General features: G+C 37.0%; 1 protein-coding gene across 2 annotated transcripts in view; it reads left to right on the top strand.

The window, feature by feature from the left end:
* VWA8 (von Willebrand factor A domain containing 8) overlaps window positions 1–17,602 on the top strand; it is a 391,686-nt gene that overhangs the window by 70,946 nt on the left and 303,138 nt on the right. For both annotated transcript variants that reach the window (XM_031001353.3, XM_055360043.2), the window contains 4 exons: window positions 3,209–3,373; window positions 3,740–3,789; window positions 4,546–4,654; window positions 7,088–7,192. In XM_031001353.3, the coding sequence (XP_030857213.3) occupies window positions 3,209–3,373; window positions 3,740–3,789; window positions 4,546–4,654; window positions 7,088–7,192 (429 nt within the window). The remainder of the gene's footprint in view (window positions 1–3,208; window positions 3,374–3,739; window positions 3,790–4,545; window positions 4,655–7,087; window positions 7,193–17,602) is intronic.

Below are 17,602 nucleotides of genomic sequence, written 5' to 3'. Positions count from 1 at the left end.
ATTAAATGCTGTGATAAACATGCATATAAAGAGGGCAACAACTAGGGAATGTGGGGACTCTTCAGAGGCTTGGGAGATGGGTTCATGTAATGTCACAAATGACAAGAAGACATTTAGCCCTTGTTCATCCAGCTCAAGCTGTACCACGCTGGATCTCTCTGTGGCTAACCCAGCCTTCTGTGACTGACTGCTCTGCCTGTACATTCTAGGACTAGAGTCTCTCTCATACCTGTTCTGTAGAGATACATATGTGCTAATCTTACTACCCCAGGTTGGTTGCAAATTGATCACGAGCAAGATCTGTGTCTCATACTTCTTGATCTTGCTCCCAGGGTGCTAATGTGAGCCCAGAACACACTAGGCCCTAAATAATGAATGCCAGAGGGTCTGATTGAACTGATGCTGCATGGCCGGCAGGGCCAGAAGCAGTCTGTTTCTTTACTGTTTGTGGGAGTTTCTAGATGATGCTTTCTTGTGAAGTACAGTCATTTTCCTCTAGATCTATTCATGGAACATCTTGTTCTGATATAATCAGAAGGAGATAATCAAGGATTTAATCAAGTAGAAAAAGTTAAATTCATTTATTCATGTTAATTTACCAAAATGAAAGCTTTTAAATTTATTTTTTAAAAGGCTATTATGCAGAACGTTTTCTCTTTAGATGCTTTCTAATTACAAAATAACTACTTGCCACTAGAGATTACATTAGTGTTAACCATTTTTAGTAAATAATTTGGAAAAAAATACTCAGAATATGGAATCTTTTTTTTTAAGTATAGGAGTTACTTCACAACAAAAAGTTTGATATGTTCTTTATAGTAGAATTCTGTGCAAAGTTATTGAACATATTACTTTGGATAGGAATTCAGGATATGCGAGTCAAAAGAGGTTTAGTGGCTGGGTGCCGTGGCTCACATCTGTAACCCTAGCACTTTGGGAGGCTAAGGCAGGCAGATCACCTGAGGTCAGGAGTTCAAGATCAGCCTGGCCAACATGGTAAAACCTTGTTTCTACTAAGAATACAAAAATTAGCTGGGCGTGGTGGCATGCGCCTGTAATCCCAGCTACTCCGGAGGCTGAGGCAGGAGAATCGCTTGAACCCGGGAGGCTGAGGTTGTGGTGAGCCAGGATTGCACCACTGCACTCCAGCCTGGGTGAGGGAGCGAGACTCTGTCGGAAAAAAAAAAAAAATAGGCTTAGTACGCAAAGAATGCTTATTATTAAGTGAGAAGGGTCTACTACATTTTTCTCCCAAAGTAAATATCAGTATAAACACATAAGTTTTTATTGGTAAATGTTTTTTCTGTGTTCATAGAATCTGTCTCATGAGAACCTCACAGCATATAGATAAGATCCCTTCACAAAGCACTATCATCTTAAGACAACTTTTATGGTAAAAAGATTCTAACACCATAACTTAAGCCCCATTTATTTCTAGGTAGCTTTGATATTCTAAATTTAATATCTCAAAAATGTTATTGGTTTCATAAAGGTGATTATAGTAGAATTCTGTTACTATGGAAAGAGATACAAAGTTCAGTTTGTATGAACTTTATATTTTATTTAACATTTTTGGGTAAATGAAAAAGAGAAATATTTAGTCAGCTCTCTGAAGATTCTACTTTTGGTTTCTCAGACAGGGCTAGATCCAGACTTTCACTTTCTAGTGTATATGACATAGTGTCAGTGTGTTAATTAGATGTATGATTTCTGATTTTGATTCATACCAAAATGTGATTGAAATAATTATTTATTATTTTTAAAATTAGTTCAGGCAATCAGTCAACAGACATTTGTCCTGTTATACACTAGAGGTAATAAGTCCTTTCAAGAGTGTGGAGCTAGCATGAGACAGTCATGTATAGAAGCAAATGCACAAATAAATAATGATAGAAGCTTGCATAAGATAAAGTAAAAGGGTACAAAAATGGTTCTGATGAGGGAAGGGGATCTGAGTTTTATGAAGATGTTTTTTGTGCTGAGCTTTGACTGACGCTTGTGTTTATGGTGTGCAAGTGAAAAGGGTGTTGTTCCAGGAAGATGGAGTAGTGTTGGTGAAGCAGCATCATGTGTTTGGAGAGCTGCAGTTGGGAGATGGATTGGAGCACAGGGTCACGGAAGGAGGGTCAAAGGGACGAGCGTGTACTGGTTGCTGAGACTGAGAGAATCAGGGCTTCTGCCAGGAAAGGCCTTAAGTGCCATCTTAAGAGTTTCTATATTGTCATTTGGGCTGTGAAGAATTGCTGAAAGCCGTGGACATTTCTCTCAGAGTGTACAAATGTGCATTCACACAAATTTAGTCAATACTGTAGATCCTGCTGCTGAAGAATGTGAAGAGCCATTGATAGAGTTAGGCAGAGAAGGAAGGAAATGAGATTTAACAGGTGCCTCCTTTGGGCCACTTGTTTGCACATACATTTACACATTTAGTTTTCCTAGCAGTCACAATAATGTAGGTGATATTTTTCCTACTAAGAAGGCTAAGGTTCCAAAGGTATAATACCAATGCATATGCTAACATTTAGTAAAAGTGTACATCAAGCAGTTGAGCCAGGATTTGTGACTCTAAAACCCATACTGTTTCCATTCTCTAAGCTCCACTGTATGCTAGTTGCAGGACGATGGGCAAGTTATATAACTCCTTTGAACTTTGATTCATTCATTCATATAAAAAGGAGATAGTCTATATTGGATTCTGGTGAAAGTTAAATGAGAAAAATCCATGGAATGTGCTTACCACATAGTAAGTTTCCAAAACATGTTAGTTATTACTAGTAATATGCTTTGCTAGGAATACCCATAAACATAATTATCTATTTAAGGTCCACTGGTAATCAATCACAGCTTTGCTGGTGATCTGCCCGTCGGGGACTACCTTTGTTACAACCTCTAGTCATGTATTTTCCTTACTCCCTGACTGTTTTCCTCTGTGTTACTGACTAAGGCTTGGAGATCTGACCCAAGTCTCCTTTATTCCTTGGTGTGTTAACTGCTTTTCCTTTCAAACACCCCAGTCTTCATGTTGTGAGCCTGCCCTGGCATCCTGAACCTGATTTCACTTTGCTGCCTTCCTTGACAGTATGGTTTTGAGAGTGTTCTCCAATACAGTTTTCTCAACAGTCAAGTCCTAAGTCCCTGGACTTGGCAGCTCTTACAGTTGTGATCTGTATCATTTATGCTATAGCTTCCGGATCTCTTACTTTTATAGGATCATACCAAAAAAGAGTTGGATTCTTGGAAAATTGTCCGAGTTAGTGAAAATTTCCGAGTGATTGCCTTGGGCTTGCCAGTGCCAAGGTATTCTGGGAATCCATTAGACCCCCCTCTTCGTTCTCGATTTCAAGCCAGGGATATTTATTATTTACCCTTCAAGGTAAGTAAGACCAAGGATAATTTATTTGTTAAACAGTTTTTCTATTTATAACAAGAACTTCAATGCTATAAAAATGTTACTGCAGTTTTGAATGTCTTCCTCAGTAGGTCATGGAAAGATGTGAGAATAAAGAGTAAAGAAAATCTCTGGAAACTAGGAAGAAAAATTATTATGGCATTATTTGAAGGATTTTTTTTAAGAGGCTGGCTTTTCTTTTAGAAAATGAAATGTATCAATAAATGATTTTTTGCTGTTAAATATTTAGTGTCTGCTTAATTAAAAGGTTGGATTGTATCTATACAACATTTGCATTTAATCTGTTACATTTCTTGTTAATTAATTTAATATGTTTCTGTATTACTTTAGGACCAACTTAAGTTGTTATATTCAATTGGAGCCAATGTTTCTGCTGAGAAGTAAGTATATTTTTATAAATGTCTGGACACTGAATATTCAATTTGTTTTGCCTGTTCATTGATTGATTGATTAATTAATTCAGTCATTCAACAGCTAGAATTATTATAAGAATTTTTCAGTATTAGGATGTTTGGTGATAAAATTAATAAGATATCTTTGGCAAGAAACTCAAGATCTAATAGAGTTGAAAGATATGTGAATAGCTTTGGTTAACATGGTATAGTAAGTGCCATAATTTGAAAATATTTGGGGGCATTAGTTGAGACTTTATAAGGGCTTCATAAAAGCATTGGTGTTTGAAATGGGTCCTAAATAATGAGTAAGTTTTTGCCAGATAGAGAATGGAATCAAGAAATTCGAACACAACAAGTGTTTTTTTTTGTTTTTGTTTTTGTTTTTGTTTTTTTTAAAGCATGGAATGTGAGAGTTTATGCCTTGTTTTTAGGGCCATAAAAAACTCTTGGAGGCTAGAGTTTAGGTTTGGGATTACGAAATGTGAGAGATGAGGCTGGCAGGGTAGATTTGGACCAGGTGGTGAAAAACCTCAAATATTGTGATGAATTTAGGAATATATTTGCATCTAATCAGCTTCTGAGTTTTAAGTAGGATATTATGATGCGGAACCATTGTTCCTTAAGAATTAATATTAGGGATCTTTTTTTAGATTAATTAAATTGGCCCCTGTATTTTATATTTAACAACTTACACATTTTATATTTTGAAACTATTAAAATTTAATATCATTTTTCCCTTAGAGTTTCTCAGCTCTTGTCCTTTGCCACAACTCTGTGTTCCCAAGAATCTTCTACTCTTGGACTTCCAGACTTTCCTTTAGATAGTTTAGCAGCTGCGGTTCAAATCTTGGTAAGTAAAATAAATTAATGACTGGCATACCCAAATATGTTAAAAATTTTGAAAGTTAATCATTAGGGATTAATGATTTCAGTTTGCTTTTGTCATACTCTTCTATAAATATTGTAAGGCCTGAGATTAATTTGTTGTGCAGTACAGTAAACTGTACAGAGACCAAGGACATGTTCTGAGCCCCTAAAGAGCTTTCAGCTTTGGAGTAGGAGCTAGACATGCAATCTCAGTAAAGTTCTACAGAGGGAAGGAAGGCTTTAGCCTGATCAAGTAAGAGGTGTGCTGCAGTGTGAGTTAGGCCTCAGAGCTGTCCTTACCTGAGTTAGGGGAGCTAGGGCTTTCACGCTGTTCTAGCTTCCATCAGTCTCTGTGTCATGGTTGTCTCAGGGGACACAAATTCCCAGACACTAACTGCTCTCCCAGCATGTGTGCAAGGGTGGCTTCAAGAGCCCAAGGATCGTCTTCTTAGAAAGACCTACAGCAATTGCTGTTGGAAGAGAAAGCTAGGAGGCACAAGAGAGAATGCAAACAGATCTGAGGGGATCTGATAGAGTACAGACATTGTCCACTACAGTTTTACAAAGGGCATGGCGGTCATGTCTGGAGTGATAGAAAGGCCCAGGAAGTCAAAGCACAGGCAAATGTGTTTAATCACAAAAGGGCCTAGTATCTTTGGAGAATGAGAATAAGTTGTATCCCTAAAGCAAGTGTGTGTGGTAGAGGGAGAAGTCAGACCGCTATTGTGAAATGTTTTGCATGATGAATGAAGTTTCCTGGATTTTATGATATGGAAAAAGTGGCTTATCAGACAATATTGAGTAGGTGGGCTATGAATGTGACCAGACTTATGTTGGAGGAAGACACCTTTGTTGGAAGTGAGGGAATGACTAGGAAGCTTTTGTAACACTCAGTGAGACCCTGTGGAGGAGGGCACCATCCAAGATAGTGGGAATACTATCTTAGGCAAGAGACTTATTTTTAAACTTTAACGTATGTATGTATGTATGTATGTATGTATGTATGTATGTATATATGTATGTTTCCTGTGAGTCAGGGAGCCTAGGTATTGTTGACATTGTTCTATACATCCAGAACAGAATTTCTCCTCCTGTTTATCAAATCTTATACTTTTATCAAATCTTTTTGTTTTTGCTTAGAACATTTTATTTTGAAAATTCTTATGAAATCTTTTGTTTTTGCTTAGAACATTTTACTTTGAAAATTCTCAAATGTAAAAAAAGTTGAAAAATAGTAAAACATTCATAATCCCCTCACCTACAATCACCCATTATTAATATATTGCCACATTTGTTTGCATGTGCTTTTTTCTTTTTTTTTTTTTTTCCTGAACCATTTGGAAGTAAATTGCAGTCAGTACTCTTAAATACTTCAGTGTGTGTATTAGCTCGTTCTCCCGCTGCTATGAAGAAATACCTGAGACTGGGTAATTTATAAAGAAAAGAGGTTTAATTGACTCACAGTTCTGCAAGGCTGTGGAGGCCTCAGGAAACTTACAATCGTGGTGGAAGGGGAAGCAAACACGTCCTTCTTCACATGGTGGCAGGAGAGAAAAGTGCAGAGCGAAGGAGGGGAAAAGCCCTTTATAAAGCCATCAGATCTCATGAGAACTCACTATCATGAGAACAGCATGGAGGTTAACTGCCTCCATGATTCAATTGTCTCCCACCGGGTCCCTCCCATGACACGTGGGGATTGTGGGAGCTACAATTCAAGATGAGATTTGGGTGGGGACACAGCCAAACCATATCAGTATGCAACTTCTAAGAATTAGGACATTCTTCTACATAACCAGAACAACATTATCACACTTCATATCATGTTAACAGTAATCCATAGTATCATCTAATAGATAGTTCATATTGAAATTTCACTAATCTTTCTTGTCAATAGACTTTTAAAGTGGGGTGAACAGAATTGACAGTGCAGATAATGTGAGGAAGGATTTGAGGATAATGAATACTTTCTAATTTTGTAGTTATAAGTGTGAAGCTAAGTGAATGTGGATGAGATTAACTTAGGAATAAAAAGGGATCAGGTACTTTGGGATGAATAAGGTAGAGACGTATTCTGTTTCAAATGGGGGTCTATGGGATATTCATATAGTCACATGTAATGAACAATTGAGGGTTCAGGTTTAGAGCTCAAGAAAGAAGTCAGGACCAGACATAGAAGTGTGGGAGCCATCAATACATAGAAGATAGATGAAAGATGGGAATGGGTAAGCTTACCCAGGGAAAGGGCAAGGAATGAGAAGAGAAAATAATGAATATTTGCTTTTGTAGACTTACAGAAAATACCAGACACCTATTGGTTACTTTTATAAGTCAATTTTAATGTCATATGTACATTTCAGATGTTTTCTGTGATTATTTTGAATTTTGCTCATTCCTATGTATTTTTGCTCCTACATAGGATTCCTTTCCTATGATGCCAATCAAACATGCAATCCAGTGGCTTTATCCATATAGTATTTTACTAGGTCATGAAGGGAAGATGGCTGTGGAAGGTGTTTTCAAGGTGAGTGTCTGCTTCCCTTTCTTTCCTTTCTTTTCCCATTTTCCCTTCTCTTGGCTTTTCCCATCTTCCCCTCACTCCTTTCCCCACCTTTCCTATTTTTCTCTCCCCATCCTTATTTCTTTCCTTTCCTTTCCCCTCCATTCTTTACCAGGCATGGAGGTATCAGCATTCCAACAAGAAGACAGCTGTGATAAATAGGGCAGCAAACACACAGGGGCTGGTGTGATTGGGAGATTGGTTATGTTCAGCAAATAAGTAAATAGATTGAGCAAATGAATGAATATATTAAGGATAATGAGAGCTATGCTTCTCACTGTTGGATGAGGGATTTATAACCATGGAAAGGGGGAAGGCAAGAAAAAACTCTAAGGTATTGGATTGGAATTGGTGTTATTATGAATCATGGCTTTTTTAAAACAATATATATGAACAAATAGATAGTTAGAGATAGTATGTGTATATGTATACATACACATATTTTCTAGCTGTCTCCTAAGGCAGCCTAAAAACTATGATGTTCTAGTAGCAGTGATCATACAAAGTACCTGGACATTGGTTTCTAAATACCATGCTCTCTAAAAGGATTAGGTCAGGGAATGTAGAAGATGAGCCTGGACCATCTTTTTGTGCCAGAGAGTAAGGAAATATTCAACAAATGATGTCGATATGTCAAAATGATGGAGTTCCCAGGTTGAAGTGGCTGAAATCTGGGACAATTTGAGCATAAAAATAAATGATGATGGTAATTGGTTTTAACCTGTTACATAAAATAGGAATCCATGAGTCCATGCTGATATAAATGAACAAAAAATATGGAGTTGGGAATTCTCTTTTAAAGTGTAAAATGCCTACTTGTGAATCTAGAAGGAATTACATAAATAGAAAAAACACCATTTGGCAACCATCAGAGTGGCAGTTAATTTAGACAGGAGTCATCAAAGGATGTTAAAGCTGGCAGGTGGAGCTTATGTGAGACACAGGGTATTGACATAATCTCTGAATATCTCCCTCCAAAAGACTCAGTTGACTACAAAACAAGAAAGTGGTATTTTTACAGTAAACTTCAACTTGACCAGGTGGGACAAATTGACATTGTATGCCTCCCAAATTCCCCATTTCTGGGAAATTTTTGCTGAGAGTTCATGATGTATGTTTGGCCATGAGGAAATATTGTAGATTTCTAGCTTGAGGGTCATTGTATAGAACATAGGCCTCTATTCTTTAAAACTGTTCAGACATGAAAGACAGGGAAAAACATAGAAATGTTCCAGGCTGAAGGAGACTGAAGAGATTGGATAGCTAAATGCATCATATGTTCCTGAATTAAATCCTGGACCATTAGAAGCAAGTGACAATATTGGCACTGTTGGTAAAACTTGAGTAGGGTCTGTGGATTGGATGATAGTGTTATATTAAGTGGATTTCCTCATTTGGAGGCTTATGTGGTGATTATACTGGCCACAGTTCTTGTTTTCAGGAAATAACAACTGGAGTGTTTAGGGGTATAGGTGCATCATATCTGCAGCTTGCTCTCAAATTGTTCAGATAAAGATAACTGATAAAATAGGCAGGGGGAGTAGGAGAGAGGGGGAAATGTGCTAAAAAAATGTTAACCATTGAGGAAACTGGGTGAAGGTTATTAACTTGAAAAGCAAGTATTTTATATAAAACTATGGAAATTGCTATAGAGCTTTCATTTAAACTAATGAAGGTCTCATTTTTTGTCATAAGTGGTTTATAATACGTGGGGCATGGTTTTCTTTTAAAATACGTGTGGCATAATTTCCTCATTGTATAGTTAACAGTGGTGTTTTCCAAAAGGCCAGTCACACTCTAAAATGTCTTATAACTATATGTTTAAAGTGTTGACCCTTGGCAGAGACTTATTGGCTCACCAAAATTCATTCCTCCTTATGAAAGATGGTTTTTGTTTTTCTTACATGGTTTGGCTCAAGGTGCGGATTTCTAAGAAATAGAATGTGACCACTAAGCTGTATGGCTTTCAGTTTCTGGAGGCCAGGATTTGACAACTTTAAGCATACGGAATGGTATTTCTCTCTCCCTTATCTTCAAATCTACCCAGGGTCTTTGGGATACACAACACCCTCTGTGTATCTATTAATAATGAGAAGACCTTAGAAGAGTGGAACATTGGATTCTGATTACTTAAGTGGGATTTTTTTTTTTCAGAGCAGTTAGCCAAAGAACCCAAAGAAACAGTATTTTCATTGACTGGTTATGTCAATAATAATAATAAGATAAAATTAATATACAGCTGTTCCTAATAGATAATGAGAAGAGAGGTGTAGTTAGAGACAGAATCTATAAGAGAAGCAAAAAGAAGCAAGGGGAAAATAATGGTCAATAAAGAGACAAAGGAGGGAAGAGACAGCAGAGAATGGAAGCAGTGAAATAACCAATGATGAAAGAGAAGAAAGGTGTGTGTGTGTGTGTGTGTGTGTGTGTGTGTCTGTGTGTGTGTGTGTGTGTATGAGAGAGAGAGGAAGAGTAGGAGGAGAAGGAGAAGGAGGAACAGCAGCAGAAAGAGGAGGAGGGTGGATATTATGAACCATGTGGAAATGGGGAGATTAATTCATAGGCTGAAGGAGTCAGGAAATTACCATCTTCTGACAATATAGTTCACTTCAAGGTTTATTCCAGGTGCTGGGGAAAAAGAGAACCGGAACTTTGATTTAATCAACGCCTAAGCTAAATTGGCCATTGGTCATCAAAGTAGAGTACCTAGTGTTTAAGATCAAAGGTCGTGACTCCAGATGAACTTTAATGCCCCTCAGCCCAATGTGCAGTGCCTTGGGAACAAGGGCACATCCTCAGGGAGGAAGAAACTCATGAGAAGTTCTGATAAAATGAAGCAATGTAATTTTTTTTATGAAAAAAACTGAGAGAAGATATTCAGTGTCTAATAAAGTCAGTTATGAACAAAGGTCTTTATCTTTACCAAGAAACCACTTTGATGTATTTTTTGGTCTGTAATTTCAAAACTAGTCATACAAATTTATTATAAAGTTATAGAATATCTTTAAAGAGTTGAATTTTCTTAATAAAGTAGCTAGTGTTGCTTCATTTTTTGGTCTTTATTTTAACCATAATTAAGGGGAACGTAGAAAAATGATTGAGTTTATATTGGAACAGAAATGATTTCAAATTTGAATGTAGAGTGTTTTAAAAAGGAAAAAGGGATTGGTATTAATTAGATAAGAGGAGAAAGAGTATGGCTGTCTTCTCACCTTAATTATGTGAAGAGCTAGTTAATGGACAGTTGTAACTCAGTAAACTGTCAAGTGGGAGGGCTTAAGTTCATTTGTCTGATCTTAATGAAGTACTTTCTTTTTGTAAGATCATTACACAATGATGTATACAACCAGGTTAGCATCTTAAATAGCTTTTCTTAAGAGTGGAAGAGTCAAAAAAAAAAGAGTGGAAGAGTATTTATTGATATAATTCTTTATCATCTGTTCTGGGAAGTCTATGTGGTCTGTTATTGTAAGTTTCTACATTTACCTCAAAGCATTATTTTAAGCTAATATTTATAGATGGGTGAAATATATGTGCTCAAATAGTTTTGAATTAGAAGAGGTAAAAATTAATAAAATTGTTGAATTTGGAAAAAAATGTTTACTTAAGAAATAGAAGTATGTATTATAATGGTAAATTAAGAAGGTATGTATATATACACATTAACTTTTCCTTGATAAATGATAATTATTTTTTCTCCTACATTATCATAGAAATTAATGTATAGTTGCATTCGAATTAGAAATCCATTTAAATTTTAGTGTAATTACTTAATTAGACTGTATTTTTAAGGAAAAATTACTAGTCACTGAAAATTCAATCAGATAGAATTCACAATACCTTTCTTTTTTCTGAACAAGCTATAAAAGTGGCTGGAATGACTTTCATTCCCCAGATGGTGCTCATCATGTGATGTTCATACTCTAAAAACATGTTTCTGTAGTCATGAAATAATTTCTAGCTTTTAGTTAAGGATGTCTTAAAGAAAACCCTCTCATTCTGAATCTGCTGTACTTTGAGAATAGTATGCTTTCTTACAGTTTAGTAACAAATACATCCAGGCTTCTAGTAACGTGTCTTGGCTCTTGGTCTCAGTTAAGACTGCATCATAACAGTGGTTAAATTGGTAAGTTCTCTTGGTGATTTAGAAAGGATATACTGCCACTTATCCATTGATAATGTAATCTGAGCCATAGTTTTTTTCTAAGAAACTTGGATCTTACATTTAGTATTTTTATTTAGTTCAACAAACACTAATTGAGCATTCATTTTTTGGCAAATTATATGCACATAGAAACGTAGTGATACAGAAATGGATACAATCTGATTTCAGCTCCTGAGGAAGTTACAATATTAATGTCTGAGGAGCATCAGATATTTCAATAAATAACTATTTTAATATGTGTTTTTTTGTTTTGTTTTGTTTTGTTTTTTTTTTTAGCAGTGTAGCATGATGACTAGCTCTGGTCAAAGCAGTAATGACCTGAAGTAGGCCAGTGAAATAGGAATTAAACAAATATGAGAAATGTTTCAGAAGGAGGATGATACATGTTACTAACTGATGAAATATGAGGTGGGTTAAGGGAGATATGAGAGAAAGTGAGAAATCAAAAATGTCCATAAATCCTACCTTGGACACGTGAGTATAGTTGCTGTTAATTAATATGATAAAGTGGGAGAAGGAGCACATTTGTGGTGGGGGCTAAATAATTCCATATACTAGAACCCTTTTGAATTTGAGGTTTTTCTCGTGGTTTTATCTAGCAGACTTGAAAACATGGACCTGGTTCTAGAGGTATTTTGATATTAAAGATAAATACTTGGAACTCGTTAATGTGTGGGTGTTAGTTGAATTCATGGGGATGGATGTAACAACTTAAGGAATGCAAGTATAATGAGAGGAAAAATCTGTCTGCAGATTGAACATTTCAGGATTGGATAAGTAGGGAAAGAACCTTCGTATTAGGCAGAGGAAGAGTGGTTAGAGATAGAAGCAGAACTGTGGAGAGTATTCTTAGAGAGCATTGGGAACAACTGTTTGAAGAAGAAAGTAATAGCAACCATTTCAAATGCTGCAAAGATGCCTTGTTAAATGAAGAGTTATAATATTCACTCAAAAAAGATTATTCATTACATCCATCCTTCCATCCAATCAATTAGCCAGGCACTATTGTGCTGGAGATGTATGCAAAACAGAAGTTTCTACCTTCGTGGAGCTTATTTTTCAATGAAGGGCGACTGTCAAGTAAGTAAATAAGTATATAATATATCAATTGAGGAATGGATGCTGTCACTGAGAAGATAACATTTGAATAAATTTCTGAAGGAGAGAAGTCCTATGGGTAGAAAGTATTTCAGACAGAAGGGATAACCAGTATAAAAACGCTGAGGCAGGAGCACACCTGGGAACTGTAGGAAAAGCAAAGGACGGTGTATTGGGGCAGAGTGAGTGAAGGAGAGGTGATTAGGAGAGAAATCAGAAGGTAAAGAAAGATCATGTAGGGCTCTGTAATCCATGGAAAGGACTTCTGCTTTCAGTGTGAGTGAGGTGGAACACCGTTAGAGGGTTTTGAGGAATGTGTTATATGAGTGATCATTTTAACAGGCTCATTCTGGTTGCTGAATAGTGAATAGACTGTGGAGGGTATGAATGAAAACAGGGAAAAAATAATTGGTAGACTGTTGTAGTAATCCAGTTGAGACACTATTGTAGCTTTGACCAGCTGTGATGTTGGTAAGAAGTAGTTGGATTTGGGTTATGTTTTGAAGGTAGAATCATTTTGATTTGCTGAAGGGTTAGATGTAGGGTTGATACAGAGTTAAGGATGATTTCAAGCTTTTGGACTGAGAAACGTGAATGATGAAGTTGGAGATAGAGAATATGGAGGTGGAGGGAATATCAGACCTGAGTATTGGACATATTTGATTTAAGATGCCTATTAGCCAACTGAAAATGTCAAAGAGGCAGTTGCATATACAAGTCAAGATTTCAGGAGAGAGATCTCTACTGGAGAGAGAAAATCGGGGTCATGATGGTTTGTAAAGTCATGCAAGTGATGAGCTTATTTAAAAAGTGAATGTAGATAGAAAATAAAAAGTTCCACTCCTGAAGTACCTTACTGTGTACTGGTCAAGAAGATGAAGAAGAAACTGCAAAAAAGACTGAGAAGGAAACAGCAAAATAGGAAGAAAACTAATTTATTTAATTTGGTAAATAGGATATTATTGATGGACTTACCAAGATCAGTGTTAGTAGAGTGGTGGGAATGTAAGCCAAAAATCAAGGGGCTTACATTTTAAATTGGAGATGAAGCTGAACCCCCAGTGATTATAATTCATATGTATCAATGAAGTTTGATGGTGAACAAAAGCCAAAAGATGATAGATCACTTAAGGATGAGGTATAATGAAGAAATGACTGTTTCTGGAATGGGGAGACAAACATTTTTATAGGCAGAAGGGACAAAAAGTGTGGAGTGCATGGAAAATGTGCCCTAGCTGAGGTGGAAAAGGACATGTTCAGAGCACCCTTGTGTCTTGGTTTGAAATGATGGAAGAACATGCTTTCCATTCAGTAACTGGAATGATGGAGCTGCCATAATCTGACATAGTAAGTCTTCTAGGGGTTTCTGTCTACTCATAGTTAAAGCAGAAGTCCTTTCTACTGAAACAGTGGGAACAATAACAAGAATTGATTAAAACATCAATGATTTTGAGGATGAAGGAAAAATAATTTTGTTTGTTCATTTAACAAACCGTTGTTGACCATTGACCGTCCCATGTGTGATTCTAGGTTCTGGAAATTTGGAGTGAGCCAAATAGATACATTTAATATTGCCCTAATGGGGCTTACATTCTAGTAAAGTATGGAGGAGTATGTGTCTGAAAGCTCTGTTCTGAGTGGAGGAGGCAGCTAGATTGCCTCTTGAAAGGGTGATAAATGGGCTCAGATTTGCTTCTGAGGAGAGCAGTAATGGTTTGTATTTGTTGCTGAGGGGCTATGAGAAAAGAGCCCAGGAGAGATTGTGACAACATATTTGTTCAGGCAACATGGTATGCAGAATTTCACTTTCAGTACTTAACAATCTAGAAAAAGGTATGAAGAAAGTAGATGGCCTGATGGGATAGGATTGGGAATTGTAAGGATGAATATGGAAGTCTGACAGACCAATATCCAATGTGATTTATATTTCATTTTATTTAATTATAATTCACAGTTTAAATGACCTAATTCTAAAGAAAGTGTATTAGAAAATGGGAGTTCACTCATGATTTGGCTCTCTGTTTGTCTGTTATTGGTGTATAAGAATGCTTGTGATTTTTGTACATTGATTTTGTATCCTGAGACTTTGCTGAAGTTGCTTATCAGCTTAAGGAGATTTTGGGCTGAGACAATGGGGTTTTCTAGATATACAGTCATGTCGTCTGCAAACAGACAATCTGACTTCCTCTTTTCCTAATTGAATACCCTTTATTTCCTTCTCCTGCCTAATTGCCCTGGCCAGAACTTCCAACACTATGTTGAATAGGAGTGGTGAGAGAGGGCATCCCTGTCTTGTGCCAGTTTTCAAAGGGAATGCTTCCAGTTTTTGCCCATTCAGTATGATATTGGCTGTGGGTTTGTCATAGATAGCTCTTATTATTTTGAGATACATCCCATCAATACCTAATTTATTGAGAGTTTTTAGCATGAAGGGTTGTTGAATTTTGTCAAAGGCCTTTTCTGCGTCTATTGAGATAATCATGTGGTTTTTGTCTTTGGTTCTGTTTATATGCTGGATTACATTTATTGATTTGCATATATTGAACCAGCCTTGCATCCCAGGGATGAAGCCCACTTGATCATGGTGGATAAGCTTTTTGATGTGCTGCTGGATTTGGTTTGCCAGTATTTTATTGAGGATTTTTGCATCAATGTTCATCAAGGATATTGGTCTAAAATTCTCTTTTTTGGTTGTGTCTCTGCCCGGCTTTGGTATCAGGATGACGCTGGCCTCATAAAATGAGTTAGGGAGGATTCCCTCTTTTTCTATTGATTGGAATAGTTTCAGAAGGAATGGTACCAGTTCCTCCTTGTACCTCTGGTAGAATTCGGCTGTGAATCCATCTGGTCCTGGACTCTTTTTGGTTGGTAAGCTATTGGTTATTGCCACAATTTCAGCTCCTGTTATTGGTCTATTCAGAGATTCAACTTCTTCCTGGTTTAGTCTTGAGAGAGTGTATGTGTCAAGGAATTTATCCATTTCTTCTAGATTTTCTAGTTTATTTGCATAGAGGTGTTTATAGTATTCTCTGATGGTAGTTTGTATTTCTGTGGGATCGGTGGTGATATCCCCTTTATCATTTTTTATTGCGTCTATTTGATTCTTCTCTCTTTTTTTCTTTATTAGTCTTGCTAGCGGTCTATCAATTTTGTTGATCCTTTCAAAAAACCAGCTCCTGGATTCATTAATTTTTTGAAGGGTTTTTTGTGTCTCTATTTCCTTCAGTTCTGCTCTGATTTTAGTTATTTCTTGCCTTCTGCTAGCTTTTGAATGTATTTGCTCTTGCTTTTCTAGTTCTTTTAATTGTGATGTTAGGGTGTCAATTTTGGATCTTTCCTGCTTTCTCTTGTGGGCATTTAGTGCCATAAATTTCCCTCTACACACTGTTTTGAATGTGTCCCAGAGATTCTGGTACGTTGTGTCTTTGTTCTCATTGGTTTCAAAGAACATCTTTATTTCTGCCTTCATTTCGTTATGTACCCAGTAGTCATTCACAATTGCTTCAAAGAGAATAAAATACCTAGGAATCCACCTTACAAGGGATGTGAAGGACCTCTTCAAGGAGAATGACAAACCACTGCTCAATGAAATAAAAGAGGATACAAACAGATGGAAGAACATTCCATGCTCATGGGTAGGAAGAATCAATATTGTGAAAATGGCCGTACTGCCCAAGGTAATTTCTAGATTCAGTGCCATCCCCATCAAGCTACCAATGACTTTCTTCACAGAATTGGAAAAAACTACTTCGAAGTCCCTATGGAACCAAAAAAGAGCCCACATCGCCAAGTCAATCCTAAGCCAAAAGAACAAAGCTGGAGGCATCACACTACCTGACTTCAAACTATACTACAAGGCTACAGTAACCAAAACAGCATGGTACTGGTACCAAAACAGAGATATAGATCAATGGAACAGAACAGAGCCCTCAGAAATAACGCCGTATATCTACAACTATCTGATCTTTGACAAACCTGAGAAAAACAAGCAATTCGGGAAAGGATTCCCTATTTAATAAATGGTGCTGGGAAAACTGGCTAGCCATATGTAGAAAGCTGAAACTGGATCCCTTCCTTACACCTTATACAAAAATTAATTCAAGATGAATTAAAGACTTAAACGTTAGACCTAAAACCATAAAAACCCTAGAAGAAAACCTAGGCATTACCATTCAGGGCGTAGGCATGGGCAAGGACTTCATGTCTAAAACACCAAAAGCAATGGCAACAAAAGCCAAAATTGACAAATGGGATCTAATTAAACTAAAGAGCTTCTGCACAGCAAAAGAAACTACCATCAGAGTGAACAGGCAACCTACAAAATGGGAGAAAATCTTCGCAACCTATTCATCTGACAAAGGGCTAATATCCAGAATCTACAAAGAACTCAAACAAATTTACAAGAAAAAAACGAACAACCCCATCAAAAAGTGGGTGAAGGACATGAACAGACACTTCCCAAAGGAAGACATTTATGCAGCCAAAAAACACATGAAAAAATGCTTACCATCACTGGCCATCAGAGAAATGCAGATCAAAACCACAGTGAGATACCATCTCACACCAGTTAGAATGGCAATCATTAAAAAGTCAGGAAACAACAGGTGCTGGAGAGGATGTGGAGAAATAGGAACACTTTTACACTGTTGGTGGGACTGTAGACTAGTTTAACCATTGTGGAAGTCAGTGTGGCGATTCCTCAGGGATCTAGAACTAGAGATACCATTTGACCCAGCCATCCCATTACTGGGTATATACCCAAAGGACTATAAATCATGCTGCTATAAAGACACATGCACACGTATGTTTATTGCGGCACTATTCACATAAGCAAAGACTTGGAACCAACCCAAATGTCCAACAACGATAGACTGGATTAAGAAAATGTGGCACATATACACCATGGAATACTATGCAGCCATAAAAAATGATGAGTTCATGTCCTTTGTAGGGACATGGATGAAATTGGAAATCATCATTCTCAGTAAACTATCGCAAGAACAAAAAACCAAACACTGCATATTCTCACTCATAGGGGGGAATGGAACAATGAGAACACATGGACACAGGAAGGGGTACATCACACTCTGGGCACTGTTGTGGGTTGGAGG

The sequence above is a fragment of the Gorilla gorilla genome, chromosome 14, assembly GCF_029281585.2.
Source record: "Gorilla gorilla gorilla isolate KB3781 chromosome 14, NHGRI_mGorGor1-v2.1_pri, whole genome shotgun sequence".
NCBI lineage: Eukaryota > Metazoa > Chordata > Mammalia > Primates > Hominidae > Gorilla > Gorilla gorilla.
Note: the sequence above shows the minus strand (reverse complement) of the source record. Positions and strands in the feature narration are given on the sequence as shown.